The sequence below is a fragment of the Lytechinus pictus genome, chromosome 3, assembly GCF_037042905.1.
Source record: "Lytechinus pictus isolate F3 Inbred chromosome 3, Lp3.0, whole genome shotgun sequence".
NCBI classification, from domain to species: domain Eukaryota; kingdom Metazoa; phylum Echinodermata; class Echinoidea; order Temnopleuroida; family Toxopneustidae; genus Lytechinus; species Lytechinus pictus.
The window spans coordinates 78,286,871-78,312,256 of NC_087247.1; the positions used below are offsets into that span (position 1 = coordinate 78,286,871).

At 38.4% G+C, this 25,386-nt stretch overlaps 1 protein-coding gene across 1 annotated transcript; it reads right to left on the bottom strand.

Annotated features, from left to right (window-relative positions):
* Positions 1 to 7,583: 7,583 nt before the first annotated feature.
* On the bottom strand, positions 7,584 to 25,120 carry LOC129258028 (amidase-like). Its single transcript, XM_064096103.1, has 8 exons — positions 25,108 to 25,120; positions 24,754 to 24,851; positions 23,602 to 23,738; positions 23,034 to 23,206; positions 21,139 to 21,278; positions 11,838 to 12,038; positions 8,993 to 9,067; positions 7,584 to 8,315 (listed from the first exon to the last, which is right to left on the bottom strand). Exons 1-8 carry the CDS (start codon positions 25,118 to 25,120, stop codon positions 8,130 to 8,132), a joined length of 1,023 nt encoding a protein of 340 aa, XP_063952173.1. The 3' UTR covers positions 7,584 to 8,129.
* Between the last annotated feature and the right edge of the window lie 266 nt (positions 25,121 to 25,386).

Below are 25,386 nucleotides of genomic sequence, written 5' to 3' on the forward strand. Positions count from 1 at the left end.
ATAAAATAATAATAATAAAGCTAATGACAACAATAATGTTATAATTATTATTAATAATGATTCTCATTATCTGTGAAAAGATCAGAATATATATCCAATAAGCATCATTCAATGAACAATGTATATCTCTTGTGTAAAGCGTACATGTACTGCCATCGCACATACCATTCAGCCACTAACAGTAATCAACTTTTACATTCCCGAAATTCCCATCAAATCCCCGTTTATTCCCATGGAAAGTTTCCACCGCGAAAATTCCCGGGAATTGTGCAACCCTAGGAGTAACACAATTCATTTCTAATTGTACTGAAATTTGTTTATCAGGTATCAAATCACATTCCACTTTGCAAACAATCTGAACAGTTTCAACAAGATGTTTTAAAAGAGGTCTGGTATAATATATCATCTACATTTGCTCAAAATCTGATGACGAATACATAATTGATTGCAATGCTCATATTCATGTATGAATAATAATAGTAATAATAGACATTTATATAGCGTCATCTATCTAGAAATAATATATTCCGAGGCGCATTGTTTATCATTATTATTACCCCGGGTTTAGATCTAGCTGCCTCTCAGCGCTCAGTGCATTCAAGGAATTAATCCTGCCGGGTACCCATTCACCTCACCTGGGTTGAGTGCAGCACAATATGGATAAATTTCTTGCTGAAGGAAATTACGCCATGGCTGGGATTCGAACCCACGACCCTCTGTTTCAAAGTCAGAAGACTAATCCACTGGTCCACAACGCTCCATATTGGCCTCGTAAACTTCTTCGGGTAATGTTTTTATCTGCTGAAACAAGCTTCGGGTGTTGAGGGAAAATGCACCTCTTAAATAAAATAAAAAGCTACACGTGAAAAATATCGAAGATAGTGGAATTTAAAGTATTTTCAAGGACTTAAAAGTTAGGAGAACTGTGTAACACCCTTTTCATTCCCAACCATGTCAACATATCGTGACATCTTCCTGTAGATCAAGACTTGTAGAGATAAGAGAAAAAATACCGTTGATATTTCAAGGACCTAACTAAAATGCATAACTTCATAATCGTGGCTGTCAAATGAATGGAGGTGAATTAATACATGGAATATGAGGACCAAAGAGTGTCAAGGCACATTTCTGTAAATTGAACATTTTGGTATTTAATTTGCAGTTGACAAAATGTGCCGTAAAGTTGTGTAGGGCGTTATATAGATATTATTATAGATATAGATATAGATATTATTTAGTTTTGAATTAAATTTTTGTCAAAATATGAAGATAATCTCAGTTATTGATGAATACATAGTGATATATGCTATTTAATCATTTTGTTTTATTTCAATCTCTGCTATTTCTAAACATTTGCAATACTTTCTCAAATTCACATTATAATTATTAGGCCTACCATTTTAAAAATATTATTTCATTATTACTGTTATTCCACATGTTGTTGTATACACTTAATTACTTTTCACAATCAATGTTTTTTCCCCCTAAAACAGAGGCAACGGAACCGAGGGGGCAGAGGAGCAAGTGCCCCCCCCCCCCCGAAATTCCGCGTAGGAAAAAAATAACCCTTTTTCAAAATAAAATGTGCCCTAATTCAAAATGAAATACTCTTTTTGAAGTAAAACAATACATTTTAGGTTAGAAAATCACATTTTTTGGCTCGCGCTTTGCGTTTGCCTCAATTATTGTTTTGTATACGTCCTGTTCATGGCTACAAAATGCATAGAATGTCCAGTTTTCAGGTTGGAATATCACAATTTTTTGCCTCGTTTTTCGCGATCGCTTCAATTATTGTTTATTAAGGCACTAATTCTGTTCCTGGTTACAAACAGTGCTTAGAATATCAAGTTTTCAGGTGAGAAAATCACTATTTTCTGGCTCGCGCTCGCATCTATTATTATTTATTATAAGGTATACGTCGTATTTGTGGTTACAAATTTGGATAGAACGTCCAGTTTCTGGTTAGAATATCACAAATTTAAAATGTTAATGGTTCCTGTGTTACAAATATTTTAATGACTCCAATTTTGCATGCCTTTCTGTGTTCTAATATGTATAATGTTTTTACTTTGTATATTTGTTTATCGCTTGTATTTACATGTTCTGTTTTAATGCTTTTAGGGCCCCTTTTGATACCAGCTTTTGCTGAAAGGGCACCCTATTGAAATATTGTTTAATTCGCGCTCGCGTTAATTCTTTAATTAGATTCATATCCTTTTTTCATGATTACAAGAACTGCTCGGAATGTTTACTTTTCATGTCTCATTACATGAAATTTCCAAAAGTTTGAGCTCGTGATCCGCGCTCGCAACATCTCGCAAGGGAGCCCTTGTAACAGTAAGTAGGTCCATAATTGACCAAAAACCGAATTTTACATCTTTTGATTTGAAAATTTCCAAACCGCTCGTTCGCGAAAAATAAAACCTAAATACAAATGTTATCAATCAGCAATCACTTTAAAAGAAAAACTTTGCTCAACTTAATTACTACAAAACACACACCTTCTTCACACAGATGATAATCTCATGGTGAAAATATATGTTTGTGCCAAAATGCCCTTTTTAGCATATAGGTGCCCTTTTTTGGATTACCCCCCCCCCCCAAAAAAAAAAAAAAAAAATACGAAAAAAATACGCACCCCTCCTGCCCTAAAATATGGAGCTAATGAAGTTATTCATCAATGAATTCATAATATTATATTTATTACTTAATTTATACTTCAATCTATCTATCTAAATTCTGGAACCATTCCCTTAGTTGTCTCTTTTCATTCTTCGCACTGAAAAATAACAAGCGGGTTATATCAGCTGGCCTCTTATTTCTAAAATCATATCGGCGTAAACCCATAATATTTTTCCATTAATTTTGTCGAATCACCGGTTGGTCTAAGATCTACATGGTCTAATACCCACTAGGTCGGTTTATGTCCAGTACGTCGTCTAATACCGTTTGCTCCAATATCATTTCGTATAATAGCCGTTTTAACCAATAGCCAGTTAGTTTAAGAGCCACTTCGTCTAATAAATACTTCGTCCATTAGCCATAACATAGTTGGGACACATTTTGTTAAATTGCAATTTTTGGTACTTTAGCCAAAAGTGCCGAAACAAAGAGGGCAGTGGCGTAATTACGGGGGACGTGCCCCCCCCCCCCCCCCCCAATCGGCTGGCCCAAAACAGGGGGAAGGAGAAAAAGAGGGAGAAAGGAAGAGATACGTAGTGGGAAAGAATATATTATTGTACATTGTAAAGTTGTATGATATATATTATGTCATACTACATTTTTTTCACAACTTTATGAAATATAATTTGCTCATCGTTCCTTGTGCTCGCATTGTCTGTTTAACGAGATATATAATCCTGTTGTACTAAAACATCCCGTTTTCAATAGTCAATATACACCAAATATACTTCTTCACACTTCGATATATTATTGTTTTATGTAGTGACATATGATTCTTTTCATGAATACTTAAAGTGATTACCCCATTTCATGGTCTGAATATAAAACATTTCCTGTCCGTGCTTACGTTCGCATTAGTGGATTGGTGAGATATGTTTGCTCGTCCAGTTGTCGTCATGAATTCCTAAAATCAGTCCTTAAAATGTCCCTTTTTTCTGATCTGAATATCAAAAGAATTAGCTCGTGCTCGCATCATTTGGTAAGTAGAATACGTATGGTCTTCGTGAATTCCTGCAAACAAGCCTTAAAATGCACCTCTTCGGGTCTGAATTTCCTATTTTTTTTAGCTCACGCTTCGCGCTTGCAATATTTGATTAGTGAGATGCGTATTGATCATGACTACTATGCCTACAAAAAGTGTTTAATATTGCATATAATTCTAACACATTCAGCAAGCGCTTGACATTCGCATTAGCAGGGGCCTGGGAACTATTTTTTAGCTTGGGTGCTGAACATTGGTGTCGATCCATTTTTCAGATTGGGGGGGGGGGGCAAAATCATAATTCCACTTTCTAAAGGTGCTCGATTACACACAAAAAAAACTTTCACACACGCACACACATATTCAGGGGCGGATCCAGCTTTCGCCAATAAGACGGGCCGGCTCCCAAAAAAATTTCACACATATTTTCCCCGATCGACTGCCCAAAGTTTTTGTTTGTTTCCTATAAGGGGTATAATCCTGACGCTCACTTTTTAGCTTTATTCTTATAAAACAACATACATATGTAATAATCTCATGAGCCCTATTTCAATAGTGCGAGCACGAAGCTAAATTCTTTAAAAAAATTTATGCATTTGTCCAGAAAGTTCTGGGCAATGTTTGAGATCCTAAGCAAGATTCGTATAACTAGATAATTACTGGGGGCGCGAAGCGCGAGCAAAAATTTTTGATAATGCATTTGGCCTGATCTTAAAGGGACCTCTTAAGGACTGTTAGACGATGCATATTTCAACAATTAAACAATGCGAGTGCAGGGCGCGAGCTGAACATTTTTGACATTCCGACCTGAAAAGAATGACATTCTAAGGACTTTTTGTTATCATGAACGGGATAAGTATGTTACTGAAAAAAAATTTCAGACCAAAAAACGAGACACTCTTTTCTTGTTTTGTGAATCATGAAAACAATGTGTTAATGGGTATCTTCCTTCATTAATTATGCGATTGCGAAGCGCGAGCAGAAAATTTTTGATATTCTGATTTGACACTTTATAATTTAAGCACGTTATAAATAAGAACAAGCTTCGTATCTCGATGAACATGCGTGTGCGTGTTTTAGATTTAGATCTAGAATCTGGTCATTCTAAATACATTTCTGTTATTATGAAAATTACTAATGCGAGAGCGAAAAATATTGATACTCCGATCTGAAGAAGGGTCAATTTAAGAATTATTTTATGTACTGTGTAGGAATATTGTGAAGTGGGTGTGGATCGCACTCAATAAATAATGCGAGCGCGAACCCCGATTTTTTAATCATTATTTTTACCTAGGACCGAGACATTTTAAGGACATTTTGTCATCATATGAAAATTATTATCTTCTTATTCCTCTTTCTAAGCTCGAGATGAAACTTGTTGACATTCCATTCTGAAAAAAAAAAATTTTAATATTAGCAATTCATGAACATGTTATCTTATTAATCGAATAAGCCTAATGAGAAAGCGAGTTTTCTTGAAATTAAGGCCTAAAAACTGGACATTTTAAGCACCTTTGTAATTATAAATAGGATGCAAGGGTTAATATATCTTAAGCAGTTAATGCAAGCGCACAATTCACTCGCTAGCCGGCTTTTTTTTTTTATAAACTGTCATGAAAAGGGGATTTTAAGTGTAGTTTGTTGGAATTAATATAGAGGTATTATAACTGGATACGCCTGCATCCGCCTATGAAAAAATGGTTTGCCAATTTCTTGTTTATTCATGGGCAGAAAATTTGTTTATGCCTATACATATATAAATTCCCGTGTAAATGTAAGAAAAGTTCCAATGATAGATGGAATCATTTCTCGCGGTGTGAGCGAAGAGAAATCATAATTTTGTACTGTGCTATAGAGATAGAAACCAAATTTTGTATTGTATTTGCTTAATTTGCCGATTTGTGTGTAAAATTACATTTTTCTTTTTTGCACATCCGGATTTATTGGGGGAGCTAAGCAGGGATCGACTACTATGGTGCTGAAGTAAATTTGACAAGTAAAAAAGGGGAGGTTCGTTTTGGTCCAAAGAAACTTGACAAGCAAAACAAAAAAGAAAGAAAAAGGGGTTTCAACTCGAAATGTTGGTCATATACACCAGGACCAAGATGCAAAACAGCAATTTTATCTCTGATCTTGTGAACCTGTTTAAATATGTGTGAATAAATAAATAAAATAAATAAACATTTTACATACATTTATCTAATTTGACACACATAATTCCAGAGGGTGCTGCCTATGGAAAATAATACACGCAGCACCCCCTGGGAAAATCTTGGGGGCGCTTCCTAGGTCGATGCGCATTAGATGACTATGGTAAGATATGTACACTCTTAATTGAATCTTATATAAAAAAAAAAAAAAAAAGGCCTTTAAAATATCCCTGTTCGGAGCCAATATATACAAAAATTTCTGCTCGCGCTTCGCGCTGGCATCACTTGGTTAGTAAAATACCGATGGTCTCCGTGAATTCCTACAAACAAGCCTTATAGTCCGGCAGCCCAGGAGATTCATTCAACCGAAAGCCGGACAAGCAAATGACCCCATAGCTGAATGGCATGGGCCTTGAAGTAAAAAAAAAATGCATTGCTGCCTGGTTTTATCCGTGGTCTTCCCGCCGAAATGAAGTAATATATGACGTCATTACAAAATGGCCATATTTCACCATTATTTAGACATTCTACACATATCATGGAGTCAAGGGAGAATATCTCAGCCAAACCATGCTTGTTTTTTATGAAAATTTTCAAAATATGTTGTTCAAGTAGTGCACAAGAGACATGCAAAATTTCAGGAACAGAAATTAGTGTTTACATATGCAAATTGGGTCATGAAATTTGCATATCATTAGTTCGGGAGATTTTTTGCTTCATAAATTGTCGAAAATCGATTCGAAAATGTATTTTCTATTTTTGTTTGTGTACTTTTTATATACACTTATGTCAAGCATAATATCGTTCTCTTAAATCTCTACTTTTAGAAAATATATAGCAGTAATTTGAAATGACATTAAAGACTGGTTTCAGCACCTTTTTTAATACATAGAAATCATACGTTTTTGGCCTGTTTTTCACCATAATATAGCTGTGTTGTGTGAACGATATGCCACGGTACGCCTGTTAAGGTCTTAAACTGATGCTATAGAGTAACTCGCTCCCCCGGCTAGCTTATTGAAAATGTGCCCAGTGTCCCGGGGGGGGGGGGGGGCCACTTCCATTCACGAGTGGATACCATGCGCGACCGTGGGGTCTTGAAAAACACCCTAAACACGTAATTTCCATATTCTGAAAATGCGCCCCTTAACAAGTATTGGCGTGTGAAACCCTACCCTTAACAAGTATTGGTAACAAAACGATACTCTTGGCAAATGTTCCCTGAAATGAACCCCTAAACAAGTACAGGAATGTTTTATTGTTACGGTTCCTTCCGTCGTCGGCTTTAACTTATTTGGTTAAGTACGACCCCACCTACACCTCGCGCAAATCGGACTCTAAACACGAAGTGTTGGGGCAAAAAGGACATCCTTTATAAAACATTTTAATTTTGTTTTATCATGCCCGCGAATTCGACCCTAAACACGTAATTTTACTAGCGAAATAGATACCCTTTTTTCATTATTTTTGTGTTTTTGACACCCTTATCACGTTACGTACGTAACGTGCCCTATCGTGAAAAAGACATCATTTTTACGTGTTTTTTTGGTCGCGCATGGTATCCACTCGTCAATGTAAGTGCCATCCCCCCCCCCCCCCGGGCCCAGTGTGTGCGTGCACTGCCTCTGTGTTGTTTGGTACCATTTGTTTGTACACCAACGCACCGGATGCACGTATAGGATCCACTGCATGCACACGTACACTGAAAGAGGGATAGAGTTGGCCATGTAGGTTGTGCACCAAGATTATTTAAGGTCTCCATTGATCATGTTGATATTATAAGCGTGATTGTCGATTACATGCTTATTTTCTAGGCTTTGATGAATTAGAGAATGAAGTGATTGAAGGACAAGTGAGTTGTTGTTGTTGCTGCTGCTGTTGTTGCTTTAACAAAAAAAAAGACAATTGGGGTAAGGGTTCAAATTTAAAATTAGTTAATTTATCCAATAAAACACATTTTCATTTTATAGCCAAGAAAGGCTTTAAGAGGAAGGAGTTGGTCTCCAGATTTTACCACCACGAGGGTAATTATGTGTCCAACCAAATTTGGGCAGTATTTTACCCAATGTGGGAAGCATATGGTCCAATAAGGTTAAAAATAAGCAGCAATTACTTTAGAATGGGCAAAAGTTTCATCACACTGGATAAATAAAAATGACCAAAGGAAATACCCAATGTTGGTTGAGCATATAATAACCCTCATGGAGCACTTTTACCCCAATATTTTTAGAATGTAGCTGCAAGTGTGAGATGTATTCACACTGTGAACCACATGCCCTTCACCGACAAACCGGATTGCTTGCCTACCAGACAAGTTATTCAATATACTCTTTACCTTTCGAATGAATGGGGATCGATATTCTCTTTATAGAAGCTCCTAAACATGCTAACTGGTTGACAACACTTTCAACGACACAACAGAGACCGGGATCTGCTTTAGGGTTACTAAGTCCTTCTTCTAATATACCAATAGATATACCAGATATACTAGAACCTTCAAGCTAAATAAATGCAAGAAAGAAAACAAAATCGCAAATTAGTATTAAAAACAAACTTCATACTGGGGCGTAACAGGGTTTGGTGGCCAGGGGGGAAAGTGCCAAAAAATTCCCTGTCATCATAATGTGAACATAATTTTTTTTTTAATGACTGTGCGCGATCGTTAGCGCGACGCTATATGCAGAAGTAGCCTGGTGAGTTTAAAAAAACAATAATAACGGGCACAGAATTGCAAGTGTCGAGCGAGCGAAGCCAGCTAGCAAAATTTTCCAAAGGTAATGAAATGCATCATGACCTTGATTGGAATACCTTAAAGGGAGACATCAATTTTTGCAAATCTGCATGTGTACATTACTAATGAAATCACCATAACTTATATTTCATACAAAGAAATGTTAAAAAGGCCACCTATGAATTCATACAACATGCGCTTGTGTCCGATACACCAACAACCTTAAATGTATGCACGTAACATCTCATCAATTTTTTGGTATCTCTTCAATAATTTTAAAACTCTAACTAGTCTCATTATCCATGATATGCTCACTGTTTAAATGATTAATAAGTGTTTCTTATGGTTTCGGCCATGATTGAATTTATAATTTCATGGTATTTTCTTTTCATATCAAATTCGTATTAAGAATAATTCTGATAATAATTATTGTTAGCCTACTCCTACCTCTTTGAGATACTCAGGTACTTGTATGTGTTTGCACTGTCTATGGTCGTTACCGTTGTCGTATCCGGCAATCACCTGAAATTGTATTTCAAATGGAGATAAATTAAGAGCAGCCAAAATCAAATCGGAATTTCAAAATAATTTTACTTATCACCACATCTCACACTGACTTTATTAGAATTCTGTAAGCACTCTACTATGCAGAATGATTATCAGGTCTTAATTAGCTGTTACCTGCGTTTCAGGGAATAAACTCATGCAAGGTTTCCCTTTGCATCATCTGGGTTGAAAGCAGTAAAGTCATATAATTTGAACCCACGTTAATTCTTAAGGTTAAGGTCCACTGGCGTAAATCCCGGGGGGGATGGGGGGATATATCCCCCCACTTTTCGAGGAGGGGGGATGGCCTGTACAAACATCCCCCCCCCCCCAGTTTTTACGAAAGAAATGAAAAAAACAAAACAAGAGATAATTGTTTTATTAGTGAAAATTCTTCCTGAAATACCGCTTAACAAATAAAACAATATTATTGAATCATAAAATGCAAATAAAGAGCCAGTTCACCATTTCCAAACGAAATACTTATGTCCTTATTATAACATTGAAGAGAAACTCCCGTTTCTTCCAATTCATCAATGTTGGGGTCTTTGGGAAGGGATTAAGATGGAATGTCAATTCTTTTTTGATGTAATCTCTAATAAAACCATTAAACCATTATGGGGTAAAAAAGATAATAATATTGGAGGGGTATTTGCCATATGGACATACAGTGGCGTAACTACAGGGGGGGGGCATGTGCCCCCCATCGGCTGACCAAAAAAAACGGGGAAAAGGGGAAAAGGGGAAAAGGGGAAAAGAGGGAGAAAGGAAGAGAAGCGTATAGTGGGAAAGAAGAAAATATTATTCATTATAATGTTATATTATAATTATGTTATGTTACATTGCATAAGAAACATTTTTATCATAACTTCATGAAACATAATTTGCCCAGGGCCTACGTCTTCATTGTTCCTGGTGCTTGCATTGTCTGTTAATGAGATATATAATCCTGTTGTACTGAAACATCCCATTTTCAAGTCAATATAAACCAAATATATTTCCTAGCACTTGAGTTATCATTGTTTTATGTAGTGACATATGCTTCTTTTTCATGACTCAAAAAGTGATTGCCCCATGTTAAGGTCTTCGTATATATGGAACATTTCCTGTCCGTGATTACGTTCGCATTAGTGGATTGGTGAGATATGTCTGCTCTTCATGAATTCCTAAAATCAGTCCTTAAAATGTCCCTTCTTCTGATCTGAATATCAAAAATTTTCAGCTCGCGCTTCGCGCTCGCATCATTTGGATATTGAAATACGTATGGTCCTAGTTAATTCCTACAAAGAAACCTTAGAATTCCCCACTTCAAGTCTGAATTATCTAAATTTTCAGCTCGCGCTTCGCGCTCGCAATATTTGATTAGTGAGATGCTTATGATAATCATGATTACAATGACTACAAAAAGTGTTTCATGTGTTCAGATGTAATTCTTATAAACCAGCAAGCGCTTGGCACTCGCATTAGATGACTATGGTGAGATATGCATACTCTTAATGGATTCCTAAAATATATTCCTCAAAATCTCGCTGTTTGGGGTCAAAATATACGAAAACTTCAGCTCGCGCTTCGCGCTCGTATTGTTTAGCGAGACAGGTACCTATCATGATTACACAAATTTGATTATATGTCTCTTTTTAGGTGTGAATATAAAAAAATTAGCTCGCGCTTCGCGCTCGCATTATTTGATCAGTGAGATGCATATCCATTTAATGACATTGTCCAGAAAATGTCTCTATTAGGTCAGTATAACTGGCAACTGAGCGCGCTCACTCAGTGATTCAAACATTTTGCTGGTGCCCCCCTCCCCAATGTCGTGACCCACGGTACGCCACTGTGGACATATCAATGACAATTCCTTGTATATCTACAAACATGATTGCAATAAAAAAATTAAAAAAAAATTTCAGTCATCCCCCCCACCCATCAACACGGATTTACGCCAGTGTTAAGGTCACAACTCCAAGATTTAGCCTGCTCAGCGACCGAGTTTTTAGCCAATTTCGCCCGGCACCGACCGACGGCCGTCCGGGCACCACTGGTTTTGGGGGCATCGCTCAGTCGCCGCTCAAGATTTAGCGTTAAAATTCTGGCGGTGCCTGCTCACTTTTCACTCGCCGCCCGAAATACGCTCTGCGCCCGGTAGGTCGCCGTCCGGGCGCCGACGTAATCGAGCGGTCGCCGTCGAACGATTTAGGTCGAAAATTGAACTCGTTGGATCAACAGCTGTCGAGCGGTCATCGGTCGGTGGCCGATGGGGGACGGCCCGGGATACGGTGGGTCGTCAGCCGATCACTGCTCGGACGCCAAACAGATAAGTTCCCCGATTTGACCCAGATTTGGCCTTGATCAATGGGTAATCGACCGGGCACTGCTCGGCCACCGCTAAGAATTTTTACAGCCCGCTCGACTTCAACAAAAATCGTTCGGCGATGCCTAAATTCCAGCGGCGCCCGAGCAGGCTACTAATCGGTCGGTCGCCGCTCTGAGTTACAGACGGAAGTCCGGGACGGAAGTCAGAACCATATGCACCAGGAAACTTCTTTTTTCGTATAGGGCGGATATAAATCGAGGGGGGGTAAGAAAAAGGAAGGGACGTAAGGCTAAAAGAAAGAAATAATGTATTTACAAATGTTAATTTAAGAAAACAAAGAAAATGCAACCTTTGTTGCTCTCAGAAACGACTTAAAGTTGCACTTAACATTTCAGTTGGTTGCGGTCAATTTGTAATGTTTCTAAAACATACCTCAAGGAGCTTAGCACAGTCCCGAACAGTTCTCGCCATGGGTCCAAGATGGTCAGTGGAAGGTTCAAGAGACCAAGCCCCAGTATAAGGGACTAGTCCATATGTTGGCTTCAAACCAACAATACCAGTCCAAGCTGCAGGAAGACGAACAGATCCACCTTGGTCACTTCCAATGGCCATATCAACGTCACCAACTAAAACCTATATTGGGAAAAATAGTATTTCTTCTTTACATCAGCATATGCGGGTTTGCTTTCCAGGTTTACGATATATTGATTTTCTGATGCTGAAAATTTACTTTTCATAGGTACCGTTAAAGGAATACTCCAGGCTAAGAATGATATGATTCGAACATATTTTTTTTTTAATCAGACAAACAAAACACAGAAAATTTGATCATAATTGGACAAGGAATAACAAAGTAATGACATTTTAAAGTTTTGCATTATTCCGGTGAAAAAGTCTTGTCTTCATGAATATTCAATTAGCATATTGATGATGTCATATCCCCACTTGTTCTTTAGTGTTTTATTATAGAAAATTAGGTTTATTCATTTTTTCCTTCAAAACGATAAAACCATTGGATTGAAAACTGATTAAGTGCATTAGATATTTATTGCTGCAACTTATTTAATTATAAGCGAGACATATCATTCACACATGTTTGAAATAATGAAACAATTAAGATTTCATGTAATAACATAAGAAAAGGGAAGGTGGGGATGTGATATTATCAGCCCACCTGATGAACATTCATAACGATGTGCACATGGCCGTTTTCACAAAATATTGATTTTTAACTTTGAAATTCAATAACCTCGCTATTTGTTATCAGAGTTTGATGGAATTTTCAGCATTCGGCTCTGTGATGTAAATATTTCAGCCTGGAGCATTCCTTTACGTGTTACGGCAGAAAATAAGACTGCATGATAACCGACAAATTTTGTAATGAATAAACTATGATCGTCTTATCATGAATCAATGTGGATACAAAGGACAGTTAGCACATAGCTAGGGGTCAATATATCATAATCGATCTTTCGGTTCTATTATCGTTTGGCGTTCTCTTCATGCGATTTTACTCTGATGAGTGCATGTCGGAAAGCTTAAGTATGTCAAAATTCAGTCCGACCGAAGCGTTGTCGACGTCTTATAATATGAGACGCACCATTAGCCGTCAATCGACACTGACAATACGCGGTGATTTCTCAAGATTTTTGGTCCATCGAGGGGGTGGAGGGGTGAGACGGCCCTTCCCCATAGGCTAGCTGCTGTACAAAATTCGAAAACCCTTCCGTCCCCCTCCCCCAGTCGCCGCCAATGCCATTGATGCTAACATTTTCTCATTTATTGCGCCATTCAGTTTCGCTATATTTGTATGTAGATAATCATTCAACGTTTATTAATTAGGAAATTTATTGATTAATCACCAAGTGGGGGGCTCTTTTGGGGTTTTGCTTTGTAAAGGGGCTTTTACAATTGCTCGTGCGACCCAGGCGCGGATCCAAAGGGGGGGTGAGCCTTAATATTAACAGATTTCGATCTCTAATAAATATTAGATTGAAAAATAAGGTAACATTTTCACGAATTCCTAATAATTAAATTGTCCCTTTTTCAGAATGGAATATCGATATCGAAAAGTTTCATCTCGCGATTAGGAAGAGGTATAGGTAAAATAGTCATTTTCATAATTATGATGACAAAATGTCCTTACAATTTCCCCGGGTAATTGGTCTAAATAATATTTTTTTTTTCAAATCGGCTCGCGCTTCGCGCTCGGATCATTCAAGTACGATCAATATCCACTTCACAATTTTCCTACGATGTTTGAAATAGTGCTTAAAATTACCCTCTTCAGAACTTCTTCAATTTTTTTAAGCTCGCGCTTTATTGATTTTCATAATAAAAGAAATGTATCTAGAATGCAGATTCTAGGTCTAAATCTCAAAAACACGCAGTTTGTTCTTTATTCAAAACGTGCTTGAATTATCCAGTTTCATATCAGAATATCAAAAAATTTATGGGAAACTGCAAACAGTTCTTACGGTCTGTTTTCCTTCAGGCCAGAACGTATATTAAAACTTTCTGCTAGCGATTCGCGCTCGCAGTAATTATTTAGTTACATACACAGTTTGCTCACGATCACAATCATTGCTGTTCAATTTTCACGACAAATACATGAAATTTCCGTAAAAAATTAGCTCGCGCTCTTACTATTCAATTAGGACTTATATGACATTATTTATTTATGTTTTGTGAGAATAAAGCTAAGAAGTGACTGTTAGGACTCCCCCTTCAAATAAACAAATAAAAATAAACTTTGAGCGGCCGATAGGGGAAAAAATGGGTACAAAAAAATTCGCCCCCCCCCCCTTATTGGCGAAAGCTGGATCCGCCCTTGCGGCCGTTGGCGATCATTTTGGTCACAATACGTAAATGTTGCACACAATCAAAACGGTTGGAAGTAGTCGCGCCACCAATTGTAAAAGGGGCTTAAAACCTACCTGATTTACCGTTTCAGATACAAAGGACACACTGGTATCAAGTCAATATCAATCACTATTTACTGCGCTCGGGTATTTTATATAATGGGTGAATTTCCTGTTCATCCAGTGTGGGTGGCTTTACATTTTGTTTTGTAGGTTTCACTATTTAAAGGCCTGGTCACACCGCCCGAGCGTTGTTGGAGCGGTCGTGGAGAGGAGAGAAAAAATCATCACCGCTCGCTACCGTTCACCACCGTTTTACCAAAGTTGGCCTCCGTTAAGGCAACGCCGAATACACTCGGCCACCGCTGATGGTCCCTCCTACCGATCCGAAGGTTTTGAGCTGCTCAAAATATTGCGAGCGGTGAGGAGCGGGCAATTTTCCGCTCCAGCAAAGTTGACTACCGCTCTAACAACGCCCAGTCAAAGTTTGGCACCGCTAGACGAAAGTTCGTGAACGCTTGGGTCCGCTAGGCCAACGCAGAAATCTTGAACGCTGGACAACCGCTGCTTCGCCAGCGTTGCTCGGCCGGTGATTAAACGGTTCTCAAACTTTGGTGGAGCGGTTGTAAACGTTTTCCGAGCGGACATGGGATTGCTGGAACGGTGCATTCATCCATTCATTGTTAAATAATAGCAATGAAGGGATGTAGCTTTGTCTACCAGAGTAATTGTGGCGAGTACAATGAGTAGCTGCATAAATAGTACACTCTCTTTGTCATCATGATCATAGGGTTAAAGGGATGGTCCGGGCTGAAAATATTTATATCTTAATACATAGAGTAGAATTCACTGAGCAACATGCCGGAAGTTTTATCAAAATCGGATAACAAATAATAAAGTTATTGAAGTTTAAAGTTTAGCAATATTTTGTAAAAACAGTCGTCATGAATATTCATTGGGTGGGCTGATGATGTCACATCTCCACTTTCCGTTTTGTTATCTTATTACATAAAATCATAATTTTTTCATTATTTCATATTTGTGTGAATAATATGTCTCCTTTATAATGAGATAAGTTGCAGCATTAAATATCTAATGCACTAAATCAGTTGTCAATCAAGGAAAAATTTTGAATAAACCTCATTTCATATAATGAAATACACCACTGGTTTTGGGGGCATCGCTCAGTCGCCGCTCAAGATTTAGCGTTAAAATTCTGGCGGTGCCTGCTCACTTTTCACTCGCCGCCCGAAATACGCTCTGCGCCCGGTAGGTCGCCGTCCGGGCGCCGACGTAATCGAGCGGTCGCCGTCGAACGATTTAGGTCGAAAATTGAACTCGTTGGATCAACAGCTGTCGAGCGGTCATCGGTCGGTGGCCGATGGGGGACGGCCCGGGATACGGTGGGTCGTCAGCCGATCACTGCTCGGACGCCAAACAGATAAGTTCCCCGATTTGACCCAGATTTGGCCTTGATCAATGGGTAATCGACCGGGCACTGCTCGGCCACCGCTAAGAATTTTTACAGCCCGCTCGACTTCAACAAAAATCGTTCGGCGATGCCTAAATTCCAGCGGCGCCCGAGCAGGCTACTAATCGGTCGGTCGCCGCTCTGAGTGGAAGGTTCAAGAGACCAAGCCCCAGTATAAGGGACTAGTCCATATGTTGGCTTCCAACAATACCAGTCCAAGCTGCAGGAAGACGAACAGATCCACCTTGGTCACTTCCAATGGCCATATCAACGTCACCAACTAAAACCTATATTGGGAAAAATAGTATTTCTTCTTTACATCAGCATATGCGGGTTTGCTTTCCAGGTTTACGATATATTGATTTTCTGATGCTGAAAATTTACTTTTCATAGGTACCGTTAAAGGAATACTCCAGGCTAAGAATGATATGATTCGAACATATTTTTTTTTTAATCAGACAAACAAAACACAGAAAATTTGATCATAATTGGACAAGGAATAACAAAGTAATGACATTTTAAAGTTTTGCATTATTCCGGTGAAAAAGTCTTGTCTTCATGAATATTCAATTAGCATATTGATGATGTCATATCCCCACTTGTTCTTTAGTGTTTTATTATAGAAAATTAGGTTTATTCATTTTTTCCTTCAAAACGATAAAACCATTGGATTGAAAACTGATTAAGTGCATTAGATATTTATTGCTGCAACTTATTTAATTATAAGCGAGACATATCATTCACACATGTTTGAAATAATAAAACAATTAAGATTTCATGTAATAACATAAGAAAAGGGAAGGTGGGGATGTGATATTATCAGCCCACCTGATGAACATTCATAACGATGTGCACATGGCCGTTTTCACAAAATATTGATTTTTAACTTTGAAATTCAATAACCTCGCTATTTGTTATCAGAGTTTGATGGAATTTTCAGCATTCGGCTCTGTGATGTAAATATTTCAGCCTGGAGCATTCCTTTACGTGTTACGGCAGAAAATAAGACTGCATGATAACCGACAAATTTTGTAATGAATAAACTATGATCGTCTTATCATGAATCAATGTGGATACAAAGGACAGTTAGCACATAGCTAGGGGTCAATATATCATAATCGATCTTTCGGTTCTATTATCGTTTGGCGTTCTCTTCATGCGATTTTACTCTGATGAGTGCATGTCGGAAAGCTTAAGTATGTCAAAATTCAGTCCGACCGAAGCGTTGTCGACGTCTTATAATATGAGACGCACCATTAGCCGTCAATCGACACTGACAATACGCGGTGATTTCTCAAGATTTTTGGTCCATCGAGGGGGTGGAGGGGTGAGACGGCCCTTCCCCATAGGCTAGCTGCTGTACAAAATTCGAAAACCCTTCCGTCCCCCTCCCCCAGTCGCCGCCAATGCCATTGATGCTAACATTTTCTCATTTATTGCGCCATTCAGTTTCGCTATATTTGTATGTAGATAATCATTCAACGTTTATTAATTAGGAAATTTATTGATTAATCACCAAGTGGGGGGCTCTTTTGGGGTTTTGCTTTGTAAAGGGGCTTTTACAATTGCTCGTGCGACCCAGGCGCGGATCCAAAGGGGGGGTGAGCCTTAATATTAACAGATTTCGATCTCTAATAAATATTAGATTGAAAAATAAGGTAACATTTTCACGAATTCCTAATAATTAAATTGTCCCTTTTTCAGAATGGAATATCGATATCGAAAAGTTTCATCTCGCGATTAGGAAGAGGTATAGGTAAAATAGTCATTTTCATAATTATGATGACAAAATGTCCTTACAATTTCCCCGGGTAATTGGTCTAAATAATATTTTTTTTTTCAAATCGGCTCGCGCTTCGCGCTCGGATCATTCAAGTACGATCAATATCCACTTCACAATTTTCCTACGATGTTTGAAATAGTGCTTAAAATTACCCTCTTCAGAACTTCTTCAATTTTTTTAAGCTCGCGCTTTATTGATTTTCATAATAAAAGAAATGTATCTAGAATGCAGATTCTAGGTCTAAATCTCAAAAACACGCAGTTTGTTCTTTATTCAAAACGTGCTTGAATTATCCAGTTTCATATCAGAATATCAAAAAATTTATGGGAAACTGCAAACAGTTCTTACGGTCTGTTTTCCTTCAGGCCAGAACGTATATTAAAACTTTCTGCTAGCGATTCGCGCTCGCAGTAATTATTTAGTTAAGCCCCTTTCACAATTGACGTACGACCTGTTTACGACCACCTGCAACAGTTTTTTCTTGTTGTTGCACGATCGATCCCTTGGTGTCTTGCGAGCACTCGCAGTCGTTGTAGACGATCGCACAAACTCGAAGTGGTCGGAGGTGATCGTGACTGGTCGCATCTGAACTTTGAACATGTTCAAAATCCAAACGCGATCAAATACGATTGATTCACTCGCAACAGGTCGTACCATCGGTCGGGCGATCATCGTGTGAGTGTTGTTCAACGTTGTACGACTTGGTGCGAGAGGTGGCACAACTAAGTATAGTTGCATTTAGTCGACTGGAGGTCGTACAACACTTGAAAATGTGTTGGAGACCTACAGAGACCAGTCTTGCGACTGGGTGCGATAATATGAGACTGTTGCAAGACCGATCGAAATTACGGCTGACTACATTCCACTACAGTTGCATTCGCATGTATGCGACCGTTCAGCCCCTTTCACAATTGACGTCCGACCAGTTTACGACCGCCTGCAACAGTTTTTTCTTGTTGTTGCACGATCGATCTCTTGGTGTCTTGCGAGCACTCGCAGTCGTTGTAGACGGTCGCACGAACTCGAGGTGGTCGTGACTGGTCACATCTGAACTTTGAACATGTTCAAAATCCGAACGCGATCAAATACGATCGATTCACTCGCATCAGGCCGTACCCGGGGTCGTACCATCGGTCGGGCGATCCTCGTGCGAGTGTTGTTCAACGTTGTACGACTTGGTGCGAGAGGTGGCACAACTAAGTAGTCGCATTTACTTGACTGGAGGTCGTGCAACACTTGCACATGTGCAAGCGACCTACATATACAGAGACCTGTCTTGCGACTGGTTGCGATAATAATATGGGCCATAAGACTGTTGCAAGACCGATCGCAACGGCTTACAACATTGCACTACCGTTTCATTCGCATGTATGCGACCGTTCCACTCGCAATCCCTCGTGCAACACTCGCATGTGATCCCACGAGCACAATAAGAGCATATGCGACTTACTCGTGCAACGGGGTTTACTGGTTGTTTTTGTTGTACGACAGCTGTTGCAACTGTGAAAGCCTCTGTGCGATCTTATGAGATGACTAGCGATTGATGCCTGTTGCAGCCTGTCGCACGACCAAAATGTCGCAAATGGTCGTACGTCAATTGTGAAAGGGGCTTTACATACACAGTTTGCTCACGATCACAATCATTGCTGTTCAATTTTCACGACAAATACATGAAATTTCCGTAAAAAATTAGCTCGCGCTCTTACTATTCAATTAGGACTTATATGACATTATTTATTTATGTTTTGTGAGAATAAAGCTAAGAAGTGACTGTTAGGACTCCCCCTTCAAATAAACAAATAAAAATAAACTTTGAGCGGCCGATAGGGGAAAAAATGGGTACAAAAAAATTCGCCCCCCCCCCTTATTGGCGAAAGCTGGATCCGCCCTTGCGGCCGTTGGCGATCATTTTGGTCACAATACGTAAATGTTGCACACAATCAAAACGGTTGGAAGTAGTCGCGCCACCAATTGTAAAAGGGGCTTAAAACCTACCTGATTTACCGTTTCAGATACAAAGGACACACTGGTATCAAGTCAATATCAATCACTATTTACTGCGCTCGGGTATTTTATATAATGGGTGAATTTCCTGTTCATCCAGTGTGGGTGGCTTTACATTTTGTTTTGTAGGTTTCACTATTTAAAGGCCTGGTCACACCGCCCGAGCGTTGTTGGAGCGGTCGTGGAGAGGAGAGAAAAAATCATCACCGCTCGCTACCGTTCACCACCGTTTTACCAAAGTTGGCCTCCGTTAAGGCAACGCCGAATACACTCGGCCACCGCTGATGGTCCCTCCTACCGATCCGAAGGTTTTGAGCTGCTCAAAATATTGCGAGCGGTGAGGAGCGGGCAATTTTCCGCTCCAGCAAAGTTGACTACCGCTCTAACAACGCCCAGTCAAAGTTTGGCACCGCTAGACGAAAGTTCGTGAACGCTTGGGTCCGCTAGGCCAACGCAGAAATCTTGAACGCTGGACAACCGCTGCTTCGCCAGCGTTGCTCGGCCGGTGATTAAACGGTTCTCAAACTTTGGTGGAGCGGTTGTAAACGTTTTCCGAGCGGACATGGGATTGCTGGAACGGTGCATTCATCCATTCATTGTTAAATAATAGCAATGAAGGGATGTAGCTTTGTCTACCAGAGTAATTGTGGCGAGTACAATGAGTAGCTGCATAAATAGTACACTCTCTTTGTCATCATGATCATAGGGTTAAAGGGATGGTCCGGGCTGAAAATATTTATATCTTAATACATAGAGTAGAATTCACTGAGCAACATGCCGGAAGTTTTATCAAAATCGGATAACAAATAATAAAGTTATTGAAGTTTAAAGTTTAGCAATATTTTGTAAAAACAGTCGTCATGAATATTCATTGGGTGGGCTGATGATGTCACATCTCCACTTTCCGTTTTGTTATCTTATTACATAAAATCATAATTTTTTCATTATTTCATATTTGTGTGAATAATATGTCTCCTTTATAATGAGATAAGTTGCAGCATTAAATATCTAATGCACTAAATCAGTTGTCAATCAAGGAAAAATTTTGAATAAACCTCATTTCATATAATGAAATACAAAAGAACAAGTGGAGATGTGACATCATCAGTCCACCAAATGAATATTCATGACGAATGTTTTCACAAAATATTGATAAACGTTAAAATTCAATAACTTTGTTATCCGATTTTGTTGAAATTTTTGGCATTTTGCATAATGAATTCTACTCTATTTATCAAGCTATACATACTTTCAGCCCGGACCATCCCTTTAAACCCCGTCGAGCCGACGCCCGCATGCGCAGAACTCCACTCTATCAACGCTCGAGTCACCGCTAAACCAACGCTCGCGACCGCTTGCCACCGTTAAACCAACGCTAAAGCTACACTGGCTTCAGCGGTGCAACGCTAAGGCAACGCCCATGTTTTCGATTTTTTTCCAATTTTGTGAGCGGCGACGAGCGTTGTCGAAATTCGACCCTCTCTCCCTACCGCTCCACGACCGCTCCAACAACGCTCGGGCGGTGTGACCAGGCCTTAAGGTGATTTTCTGAAGTTAGCAGAACATTTACTACATGATTGGGGTTTTTATAGATATCGAGAGATGGAGACATACTGCAACAGCACTACCAGAGCTTGATCCTCCACATGATATTGTGGTATCATGAGGGTTAAAAACTGGTCCTTTAGCTGCTGTGTAACTGCTCCCAGATAAACACAGATTTTCACAGGTTGTCTTGCCGGCAATAAATCCTCCTGGTGGTGAGAATTCAACGAAACAAAAAAGGTAATGTCAAGTTTCCTTTAGTTTGAAGATTTACTTATTGACACTATTCACAAAAAATACAGATCACATACAAAAAAATCCACATATTTATAGAAACAAAGACAGACCACTCGATTGCAAAATATCGTACAACCAATTAGGCAATGAGAGGGGATGAGAAGAAAGTAAAGTGAACTATTATAAGAGTTCTTCTCTGATTTATGATATTAATTTCATATGTCTTACTCTTGATGGGAGTTTAAAAAAAAGGAATCATCATTAGACTTGTATTTGCATTAATTCAAGTGTTGAGTTGTCGAAGCAGTTTTCTTCTCCAACATGCCCTATTGCAATTTAAAATGAAAATTCGGCTAGTATTCGCTCGCATTAATTGTATAGTTATATACCTACATGTATCCTGTTCATAGTTACAAAGAGTTCCTAGAATGTCCAGTTTTAGGTCGGAAATTTTTAGGACATAATACATGAAATTGTCAAAAGAAATTGCTCGCGCTTCGCGCTCGCACTATTTATACATTCTAATTATATACACATGTACATGTTCTTTCATAAGCCTAAAGCTAATAACTGACTGTCCTATATTTATTTATATTCATTATATATGTGTGTATGAGTGTGAGAGTGTGTGTGTATGTATAAAAGAACAATGGAAAACGCAATTGTGCCCCCCCCCACACACACACACACCTTTGAGGACAGATTTCAGCCCATGTCAGCACCACCACTGAAAAATCGTTCCCAGGACCCTGTACGATTATCATGTCTTATTCATGTATATTAAGATTGCGTGCCTTTTACTTTCTATATTTTATTCATGGCACGGCCCCAATGCAAATCAGACTCTGTATCTGTTTGGAGTTTATACCGCGTAAACATAAAATCTATCTATCCATCATTTAGCGCGTAAAAAAGGATCACCAGTCGTTCTTAAAGTCGGTCTTAATTTACGAACAGCTTCATGAAACACCCACCAGGGTACCTGGAAAATCCAAGATGGCGCCCAAATTGACTGCCGTAGGCTAAAAATTCACAATTTAGCTATTACCACATCAAGTGGCTTTTATTTGGTTGTTTTTCAATAATTTGAAAAACATCAAAGGGTGAAGTGGTACATTGGGACAAGTTACAAGGACAGTCAGTGGTTTAGTGTGTCCAAAAATCCAAGATGGCTTCCAAAATGGAGTTTAAATGGCTATTGATACTTAAAATGGACATAGTTCATTTCATATCCGCCTGGGAGATATAATTTTGGTGTCTAGACCATGGTTTTAATGGTCAAAATATGGACAGGTTACAAGGACAGCCAGTGGTCCAGTATGTTCGAAAATCCAAGATGGCTTCCAAAAATGGAGCATGAAATTGTTTTTGCTACTGAAAAAACGACATAGTTTGCTCAATATCCAGTAATATGATTTTTTGTCTATACCATGGTTACCAAGTTACAAGGAAAGTCAGTAGTCTGGTATATCCAAAAATCCACGATTGCTTCCAAAAATTAATTCTGAAATGGCTGCTAATACTTAAAGCAGACATAGCCCATTTCATATCGGCCTGAGAGATGTACTTTCGATGTCTAATCCATGTTTTTTTTTAAGTCAGAAAATTAGTTACAAGGACAGTCAGTGGTCAAACCATACATTGACCCGTCTTAAACTTGTTGAGAGTCAACCAATTAAAATTATAATAGGTGTCGAGACGATAATATATTTTGTACGAATTATAACCTTCTTCCAGAATTCTATTGACAACCGTTGCATCAAAGTCTGGTGTGTATCCTTCAAGCGCGAAGCATCCATTCATCATCGGAACCCCTGCTACTGCTACATTATCCTTGATTGCTATCCGTTTTCCCGCCAATTTACCACATCTAGATCCCTGGATCTCGCATTTCCAGTACCTGTAAGGGGGTATAGCATCGGATTGAGGGGGGGGGGGCAACGGGCCTTGTCCATTATTTCGACACAAATTACCAGCATTCATTTGCGTATGTGTGTGTGTGCGTGTTTCCTTGTAAAAATAAATGTATATGTCTTTAATTAACAGCTGAATCAAGGTGTTAGAGGTAAATATACTCATTGATTGAAATCTCACACAATGTTCTGAATTGACAACAAACGAAAGACTGATATACTTAATAGATATAATGGAATTTATGAAATACAGCGAAAGCTTATACCGAAGGTAATCAAACGTCGTTTAACTTCTCTTATGAAATAAAGACCTCGAATACACACATAGTATTACCGGGTCCCCCCCCCCCCTCCATAACGTTGATAACCATTATGATCATACCATGCATTATAAGGATTTTCTTGTTGGTTTGGTCTATACCCAGGCAGTCTGGGATATTTGGTTGGTAATCTTGGCTCCATCAACCGCTCTGCATTGTTTATACTTTCGATGCTTTCTCCGATTATCTCTTTGTATTTCTAAAATTATCAAAGATAAAAATGGAAGACATGAATTTCAATTCAATCCAGCATTCACTTCCAGTATTATTTCATTAAAGAGAAAATAATATGAGAACAACAATAAAAAACCTTTTAAAAGTAATGGATATCAACAGAGCATCATTTAAAACAAAGAAACAATAATAAAATAAGAGTTGTCACATAGTTATGACAACAGAGATGAAACAAATGAGTAGAAACAGTAAAAACAAAATACAAAAATAGCTTGTTGAAACGCACACACCCAAGAGAAGTTGATCATTAAAACAATATTCAGGGTACCATAGTTGATAATACAACATAAAATCCGCATAAATGGGAGATGAAGTGAATGAATCTATTAATTTATTTATTTCTTTGATGAATTCATAATGATTTATTGATCGGATATTGTTCAGATATTCATTTGCAGATAAATTTGAGTTCATTTTAATGATTTGCCAAAATGAACGGTGTGGGAGGAAGGTCCCGATATGGCCGGCGGAGAAAATCCTCTGAATTTTTAAAATATATTATTGTATGTGGTTAATCATAATGATACAGACACGTGAAAAAACTTTATGTCTTATGTAACGTTAAAATTGATATGTTTGTGTACGAGGTATATATATATGTGTGTGTTTATCTGAGGGAGTTTTTGGCAGGGGCGGATCCGGGATTTCATAGGGAAGCAAATTTGGAACCATAAGAGCATATGTAAATATACAAATACATACCCTCACCCATTTGCAAAAAAATTTCTTTTTAAGCAATGTTTGAATTTAAGCATATCAATAAACAGTTAATGCAAGTGCTAAACGCGCATTTCTCAATTCTCAGAATACATTTATATCAACATTTTCTGTTTGAATCCTATTTGATTGGTGGTTCTCTTTTTCTTATCATGTTATGTAGGCCTTATTGGGGTTTTTTTCTATATTTTATTTTATTTTAGATGCGATGGCCTATAGACAAGCTATTCAATAAATAATATCAAAATATTTTTTCATCAAACCTGAATGTCTTCGTCTTCATAGTGAAATCCAAGATCATGTGCAATATCTTTCAACTGGCCACTGGTGGGTTTTCTCACCGCAGGACATACGTACAGATCTAAAGGAATGAATTAAAAATGATTCATGAATTGGATGGTATCTTCCTGGAGATCACTTAATGATTGTTCTCCACACTGTAAAAATATTGGGTATTGGGTAACCAGCACAAGGGTAATTATGTGTCCAACCACTTTAAGGCAGTATTTTACCCGATGCGGGTAGCATATTGTCTAGTAATGGGCAACATTTTCATCACACTGGATAGATAAAAATGCTTAAAAGAAATGCCCAATGTTGGCTGGACACATAATTACCCTCATGGGGCATTTTTACCCAATATTTTTTAGAGTTCATACAAATTACAACATTAGAAATCGATGTCAAAATTGAAGCATTGAATATCCGCCTGTCCAAAGGTCTGAATTATGGAGTTGAAATTGTAGTTATCGCAGACCAAAAACCGAATTCATTTCAATTGTATTGGCGTCATAGAAATCTGAATAAATGACATCAATATGAAAAATTCAAATTTGTTTTTTTTTCTCATTTCACGTTGCTGATGATTCCAATATCTTTTACACACAACATTATCC

Bases quoted from the DNA above. Each gene is read 5' to 3' on its own strand.
- LOC129258028 (XM_064096103.1), bottom strand. The intron at 23,207-23,601 runs GTATGATCATAA...ACCCCCTTACAG, and splicing joins GAAAATCCTTATAATGCATG to GTACTGGAAATGCGAGATCC. The intron at 9,068-11,837 runs GTATGTTTTAGA...ATACAATTTCAG, and splicing joins ACTGTGCTAAGCTCCTTGAG to GTGATTGCCGGATACGACAA.